This window comes from Bison bison, unplaced genomic scaffold (genome assembly GCF_000754665.1).
Source record: "Bison bison bison isolate TAMUID 2011002044 unplaced genomic scaffold, Bison_UMD1.0 scf7180017864093, whole genome shotgun sequence".
In the NCBI taxonomy this organism is placed as follows: Eukaryota; Metazoa; Chordata; class Mammalia; order Artiodactyla; family Bovidae; genus Bison; species Bison bison.
Window position 1 is genome coordinate 994,909 of NW_011494665.1, and position 7,634 is coordinate 1,002,542.

The 7,634-nt window shown below is 58.8% G+C and overlaps 2 protein-coding genes across 9 annotated transcripts in view; both read left to right on the top strand.

Annotated features, from left to right (window-relative positions):
- Window positions 1-4,117, top strand: part of SMG5 (SMG5 nonsense mediated mRNA decay factor) — a 27,862-nt gene extending 23,745 nt beyond the window's left edge. Inside the window, exons 19-23 of the mRNA XM_010838237.1 lie at window positions 1-11; window positions 409-499; window positions 1,320-1,394; window positions 2,375-2,513; window positions 2,693-4,117. The exon at window positions 1-11 is cut by the window's left edge and continues 3 nt beyond it. Coding sequence (XP_010836539.1) covers window positions 1-11; window positions 409-499; window positions 1,320-1,394; window positions 2,375-2,513; window positions 2,693-2,776 — 400 coding nt within the window. The 3' untranslated portion in view covers window positions 2,777-4,117. The remainder of the gene's footprint in view (window positions 12-408; window positions 500-1,319; window positions 1,395-2,374; window positions 2,514-2,692) is intronic.
- Window positions 4,118-4,464: 347 nt separating this feature from the next.
- Window positions 4,465-7,634, top strand: part of PAQR6 (progestin and adipoQ receptor family member VI) — a 5,867-nt gene continuing 2,697 nt past the window's right edge. Inside the window, exons 1-3 of one of the 8 annotated variants that reach the window (XM_010838238.1) lie at window positions 4,465-5,466; window positions 6,893-7,016; window positions 7,414-7,541. In XM_010838238.1, coding sequence (XP_010836540.1) covers window positions 5,254-5,466; window positions 6,893-7,016; window positions 7,414-7,541 — 465 coding nt within the window. In that variant the 5' untranslated portion in view covers window positions 4,465-5,253. The other 7 variants (XM_010838239.1, XM_010838243.1, XM_010838240.1 and 4 more) reach the window with 7 other exon arrangements.

The window sequence follows — 7,634 nt, forward strand, 5'->3', positions numbered from 1 at the left end:
CCCAAGGACAGGTGAGTGCATTGGAGAGGTCGGGGCACAGAGTAAGGCTGAAAGAGAATCTGGCTGGGGATTGAGAGGCCCTTATGCAGGCCCAGCTCACACACAGTGCCCTTGGTCAAGTCCAGCCACCTCTCTCAACTTCAGTCATGTCGTCTGTGAAGGGGGCATGACCATCTCTGTCAAACCCTGACTTACAAGGAGGTTGGGAGAAGCAGGTGAGAAAATCTGAGGGAAAGCAGTTGGTAAGTTCCCAAGTGCACTGTTGGCAGGAGGTCAGTCAGACCTTCGGGGCTCCTATGGGGGCTGCAGTGTGTCCTGGAGCGAGCGCAGGTGCTTCTGCAGAGCTCTCATCACAGCAGCCGGAGCTCATCTGTTTTGTCCTTCCCCCACCCTCACCATGTCCGCCAGTGATCGATGGCCTGGATTTGCTGAAGAAGGAACACCCAGGGGCCCGGGATGGGATCCGATATCTGGAGGCAGAGTTTAAAAAAGGGAACAGGTGAGTGCAGGCCTGGCTGGACCTGTCCTGAGCCCAGGTCAGCACAGATGCCTGTGTGTTCCTGGTGTAAGACACATGCTTGTGGTCCCTGCTCACACTTGGCTCACGGCCTGGGGAAGGAGGCCAAGGATATAATTATTAGTCAGGGGGTTAGGTGCTGAAATAAACTGATTGGAGGAGCCAGGAGCCCTGTTGGGGAGCATTGGCCTGCTGTCCATCTGCCTCTGGGGCAAACATGGGATCAGTGTCAGTGGGGAGAGGGGAGCAAGCCCCCAACTCAAGCCATGGGCGCTTTTGCAGGAGTTTCTCCTGCTTTAGGTGATCAGGTTGACCAGGGGGTTCCCACGGTTCAGGGGTGAGGGGTGGCAGCGTGTAGGTGCTCAGCCCAGCACAGGCCCTTCCTTCTGGCCTTTGGGGCCAGAAGAGGACTAGGCACTGGGTGTTGGGAGGAGGGAGAGAGCTCCCCGCTCTCTGCTGGCTGGCCCACCCTCCTCTGCATCTGCCCTTGCCTGGCCAGGAAGCCACACAAAGCCTTCTTGTTTGGACCTTGTCTCCAGAAGCACTAACTTGAAAAGCATCCGCTGCTTCTCCCCACCCAGCTCCTCCCCAGGGAGGAATCAAAGAAGTGATGTTATCAGGAGGAGGAACAAGCGGGGCTCAGCAGCTGGGGAGCCACTTAGAATGGCTCCAGACGGACCTGTGACATGGGAGAAACCCCTTCCCCTCCCATGACACGGGGTCTCTGTGCCACAAGGGCCCACTTTGTGTGAGCTGGGCACCCCCACACCCCTGCCCCTGCCACTCTCCCATCTCCCTGCAGGTACATTCGCTGCCAGAGAGAGGCGGGGAAGAGCTTTGAGCGGCATAAGCTGAAGAGGCAGGATGCCGATGCCTGGTAACATTTCTGCCTGTGCCCCTGGAACCCCATATACGCTGCCTGCCTTGCTCCTCTGTGGGCCCGCCCCAGGAGAGAGGGATAGGGCCAGAGATCCAGTCACAGGCAGCAGGACCAGCCTGGGGCCAGGTGCCTCTGTGGATCTCACCCTAGAGGCAATGAGAAGTCACCCCAGCTCTGGAGCCCCTGCGGTCCTGAGATCCTTGGGCGCAGGGCCCTCCCTCATCGTATCTTTGCCTGGTTCCTGGAGCTCATCCTCCAGGCCAGCTCCCAGAACCCACTGCTTCGAGCTGCCTGGTAGCTCTTTCTGTCTCCTGGGCCCCTCCCCATCCCAGCTTCCCTTCTGCCCTGGGGATGTGGTATTCAGATCACATCAGATCAGATCAGTCCAATCAGATCAGTCGTTCAGTCGTGTCCAACTCTTTGTGACCCCATGAATCGCAGCACGCCAGGCCTCCCTGTCCATCACCAACTCCCGGAGTTCACTGAGACTCACGTCCATTGAGTCAGTGATGCCATCCAGCCATCTCATCCTCTGTCGTCCCCTTCTCCTCCTGCCCCCAGTCCCTCCCAGCATCAGAGTCTTTTCCAATGAGTCAACTCTTCGCATGAGATGGGCGAAGTACTGGAGTTTCAGCTTTAGCATTATTCCTTCCAAAGAAATCCCAGGACTGATCTCCTTCAGAATGGACTGGTTGGATCTCCTTGCAGTCCAAGGGACTCTCAAGAGTCTTCTCCAACACCACAGTTCAAAAGCATCAATTCTTCGGCGCTCAGCCTTCTTCACAGTCCAACTCTCACATCCATACATGACCACAGGAAAAACCATAGCCTTGACTAGACGAACCTTTGTTGGCAAAGTAATGTCTCTGCTTTTGAATATGCTATCTAGGTTGGTCATAACTTTCCTTCCAAGGGGTATTCAGTGTTGTGCTAATGCTGGAACTTGGCCCTCCTTCCCCCTCGCCTCCCCGCTCCAGGACGCTCTATAAGATCCTGGACAGCTGCAAACAGCTGACTCTGGCCCAGGGAGCAGGTGAGGAGGACCCGAGCGGCATGGTGACCATCATCACAGGCCTTCCACTGGACAATCCTAGCACGCTCTCAGGCCCTATGCAGGTGGGTTACGGGGTGGTTCGGGAAAGAGTGGAGTGGGGAAGAGGTACCGGAGTCGACTCCCTCAGACCAGACAGCTGCCCTTTTCCTCTTCCGCTACCCCTTCCCCAGCCCCTCAACGACTTGTCCTGTAATTTAGGAGGTCAGGCCCTCCTCAGTCTGTCCTTCCCACAATTCCACAGGCAGCCTTGCAGGCCGCTGCACATGCCAGTGTGGACATCAAGAATGTTCTGGACTTCTACAAGCAGTGGAAGGAGATTGGCTGAGACTGAGCCCCAGGCCCTGCAGCGGGGCTGACTCCAGATCTCTCCTGCCCTCCCTGGCAGCCAGGACCACCACCTGTAGTCACCCCACCACACGCAGACTCACGCACGCACACAGGAAGGAAGCCCAGCTGCACACGGGCTGCAGGGAGGGCCCAGGAGCCAGCTGGGAGGGCGGGGTCCCCCTGTTGCCAAGACAACGTCAGGAAAGCAAGGAAAGTGCTTGGAGCAGGAGAGGCCTGTGGGCCCCTAGCCAGCCTTCCTGCCTCAGCCCCCTGCTTTCCCCAGGGGCAGGTGGCAGGTGCAGTGTCTGTTTGATTGGAGTGGTTCCTGGACCTCTGAGGGGAAGGGACAGCAGAAGGGGCCCTTCCTCACCCAAGACGCAGGGTGGGTGGTGCCAGGAGTTGGGGCCCTCGGGGTCTGGGGCAGAGTTGGGTAACACCGGGTGTCTGGGTGGTTCTCTGCAGACCCTTCCTCTCCTCAAGGACCACCCGCCCCTCTCATCCCCCTTTGCAGGGACAGGCAGCTCTGGAGCCTTGGGGACTCATAAGGAAGAGGGGCCTGGGGCTGCTGGCACCGACAGCAGGGCAGGGCTTGGATCCCCTCCTCCTGCTGCGGGGGCCGCACACCGTTGCCCCACTCGTTTCCTGTCTCCCCTCTTCTGGCTTCCAGTGCAGGGAGCAGGCCCGCAGCAGCTACAGGCAGTCTGGCCTGTGTGCCAGGGAGAGCTCCTGTGCCCACCAGCCCCCGGTCACTGTGTGTTGTGCTCTGGGCTGGGACAGAGTGGGGTGCCAGTAAGAGAGGGGGCAAAGTTTGAGGCCACCACCCCCCTTACTATTGAGGGAGGGGCCTGAACTCAGATGGGCAGCAGAAAGGAGAGGCCCCTTGAAGTTGCCTGGCTGGGTGTCCTCTGCCCTAACGGGCTTCCCTACTTCTGTCCTTCCCCAGGACTGAAGGCCTGGGGGAGCCGAGCGTGGGGCTAGCTTTTGGAGTGCCAAGGTGAATGTGAGAGCAGAGATCATGGATAGCTCAGGGCAGTGAGTGGAGCCACAAGAGCGGGGCTGCATGAAGGAGGCTTTGGCCAGGATTTCCTCGGCCCCTCCCACCTTGGGCTGCACACGTAGCGTGGGCTGGGGGTTGAGGGAGGGGGGTCTCAGCTCTGCTGTTCCCCACCCCAGTGCTAGCCCAGCTTCCCAGGCTGTTCTTGGGACAGCAGGCTTCCTGCATCCTTCCTCTAAGAAGGCAAGTCTGGGACAGCCTAGGGGGAGTGGGGTCACTCCCACTTCCAGTCCCTGGCAGAGACTTGAGACTAAAGCATCACTTAATAAAGACCCCCTGAAGCCCTCCCTGCCTCCTGGTGCCTTTCTGTACAGTTTTACTGGAACATGGGAAAGATCACAGGCTGAAATGGCAGTTTGGAAAGGTTTCTATGATGTGGCCCGGTTGAAGCAGGAAACCAGCAGTTGAAACACAAACTCCAGAAGCAGTTTTGACAGCTGTGAAGTTCATTGACTGCACTGAGCTGGTGCCTTCACAAGGGTGACGTGTTAGTCTCTCAGTCGTGTCCAATTCTTGTGACTTCATGGACTATAGCCTGTCCATGGAGTTCTCTAGGCAAGAATACTGGAGTGGATTGCCATTTCCTACTCCAGGGGACCTTCCTGACCTAGGGATCAAACCCGGGCCTCCTGCATTGCAGGCAGATTCTTTACTGCCGAGCCACCAGGGAAGACCAAGGCTGACGGGTGAAGGCTATACAGATGACCATGAACAACATGTGGTTTTAGGGCACTGACCCCCATATAGTCAAGCATCTGCACATGGCTATCCAGTTGGCTTTCTGTATTCAGTTTCACATCCATGATTCAAACATGGACCATGTTGCACTGAGCACATATTTAGTGAAAAATTGTTTATAAATGCAGTTCACACCCATGTTCAAGGGTTAACTGTTTTGAAGGTGACAGCCTGGGGGTGGTTGGCTGTCTTCAGCTGGGTCCTCTGAATCAAGGAGAAGCCTCCTCACAGGAGAGATGAGGGTGAATCTTGAAACCAGCCTCTTGAGTCTTCCATCACCTGTCCTTTCGCTAGGATTGACACACCTCTCGTGTGTCTGGGGAGTGGAGAAGCTTGGTGAACCCCTCGTGGTTTAAACCAACGTTTACCAAATGCATTTGCTCTGAATTCTGTCCAGCACCAGGCACTAAGGCAGCAAAGCACAGTGAGAAGTGATTTTGGAAAATCCAAAGTTGGGGTTGGAATTCCTCTGCCCAGCCTACGGCAGAGTCCCCCATCCTCAGGTGCTGGGAGAGCCTTGAACCCTGGAGCCATGGGGCAGCCTAGGCTGAGGGGTCCCTCCATACCACCCTGGCTGCCTCCTGGATAGGGCCTGGGCCTCTTCCGGCCAGTCTGCTCTCAGTGGGGTGGGGTCAAGCTGGAGGGGCTGGCTGTGTGCTGGAGGCCGAGTGAGCTGCCTGCTAATGGGGCTGGGCCACCCTGCGCTGCTCGCTGAAGGCTGGACAAGGCTAGGATTGTTTCCCTGCTCCCTTTGTCTCCCACACCCCGCCCAGGCCTGGCCCGCCTGCCTGCCGCTCCTCTCCCTCCCTTTGGCCCGGCTGGCAAGAGCCAGGGATCCGCCCGTGGAGCCCGGGGCCTGCCGACCCTCTGGCTTAGGAGCGCCCATCAAGCTCTGGGTAAGGAAGCTCACCTGGGGGACTAGAGGCAACGTACCTGCTCCAGCTGCACACCGCACTCCCCCCTACCCCCATTTCCTTGGCTACAGCTGACCACTCCAGAGACCTGACCCTAGTGCCGAGGGGAGGACCCTGAGGGGACTAGACCCCAGCATCGTCCTGGTCCACCCCTCCCCAAAGTAGCTGGGCTGCACCCAGGGTAGGTCAGGACACCCCCATCCCCGTCTTGGGAGGGGTCGGTCATCTATCTCGGGTAGTTTTTTGGATGCGGTCCGAGGCTTGTGGGGTCTTAGTTCCCGGACCAAGGATGGAACCCAGACCCTCGGCGGTGAAAACACGGAGTCCTGATCACTGGCATGCTAGGTCGCTTCAGTTGTGTCTGACTCTGTGGCCCCAGGGACTGTAGCCCACCAGGGAAGTCTAATCACTGGATGGCCCCGGAATTCCCGGGGGTAGATACCTTAAAGCTCAGCCGGGGTGCAGACTAGGGACCAGATCTGCCTTGTGTCCAGCAGGGTCCCCAGCATCCAGCTCAAGGGCAGAGGCTCGGGGTTCGGGCTGGCTGTGTAAGGCCCGGAGTGTGTGAGGCGCAAACAGAGCAGGCAAAGGAACAGCGGCAGGAAGAGGGGTGGGTCTGGGCTGGAAAGTTTTCGCCTGGAGAGGTGGGCGGGGTGTCCTGTTCTCCCTCCTCCCAGGGCAGTTCCACCCACCCTGGTGGCCCAGCCCCTCCACTTGTGCCAAGGAATGTGCCTGGGAGAGGCGGCCTGGGAGGCAGGCGGGGCAGTAGAGCCGCGGCCACCCGGAGGCAGCACACAGGTCTGAGGCTGAAGGGCGCGGGGCTCAGGAGGGACAGGGACCAGAACACCCCCGGGGGTGCAAGTGTAGTCGTGGAAGAGCTAGGCTTCCCCCAGTCCCTTGCCCCACCAGTGGGCATCTGGCTTTTCCCAGAATTCTTCTTAAGCTCCCTGAGTTTTCTGTGTTCAGCCCAGGCACTGGGGGCCAAGGGGCTTTTTGGCGGCGGCGGCGGCAGCGGTGGTGGTGGTGTGCCTGGGCTCTCTCTGTGCTGTCTTTTGTAAGTCAGGGTTCTTCTGAGACAGAAATTTGGGGTTAGGGACTTGGATCCAGGGTTCCTGAGGCAGCCTTCTGGCTGAGGAGGCTACTCCACTCCTGATGGATCAGTCCCTCTCCATGGGGGAACTGTGTGGCCCCAGGTTAGGCTGAGGAGGGGCTGGGGTTATGACCACCGGGGAAGCTGGGAGAGCCTCCCCAGGCCTGAAGGAAGCAGCTTGGTGGCCAGCTACCACTGCACGCATGCCTGTACACAGCCCACCCTGGGACTCAGGGATGGGGTCCAGCCTGGGCCTCGGTGAAAAGGGACCCATGGATGGGGGCAGATACCTAATTCCCCTCTGCCCTTTGTCTCCAGGTCAACGTGGAGGTGCCGGGCCACCATGCTCAGTCTCAAGCTGCCCCAACTCCTTCGAGTCCACCAGGTCCCCAGGGTGAGGGATTCACCAGCTCCTACTTCCCAGGGTGCTGGCTGGCCGGAGGTGCTTCTCTTTGTGCAAGTGCAGAAATCTTTGCTACAGGCTACCTCATCCCTGTCAGTTTGGTGTGGGGCTCCTGTTCTCTAAGGAGCAGGGTTTGTGACCTGCTTCCTGGAGCCCAGAACGCTGCTTTATCTGGAGTCCCCAGCCTCAGAGGCCGTGTGTCCACCGACTCCCAACCCCATCTGGTCCCCTCCCTCTGCCTCTTCTGTTTCTCGCCTGCTCTCTGGGTTCTGGAACCTGTGGTGAGATGGGGTTGGATTTAGTTTGGCTTTGGCACCATGGTGATCTCCAGACCATTCCCTTCAACCCTGCTTCCAGAGATCTCTCTTGGAGAGAAAGGGTGGAGCACAGTGACTCCCCTCTTCTCCCCCCACCCCGCCCCTACCCACTACCCTAGGTGTTCTGGGAAGATGGTATCATGTCTGGCTACCGCCGCCCCACCAGCTCGGCCTTGGACTGTGTCCTCAGCTCTTTCCAGATGACCAACGAGACCGTCAACATCTGGACTCACTTCCTGCCCACCTGGTGAGGGAGGCTCTGTCCCAGGCTTGGGCCTCGAGCTCAAGGGGGTACTCAGGCGGGCCAGGACTGCCTGGGCCCACGGGCTGCAGTGGGAGG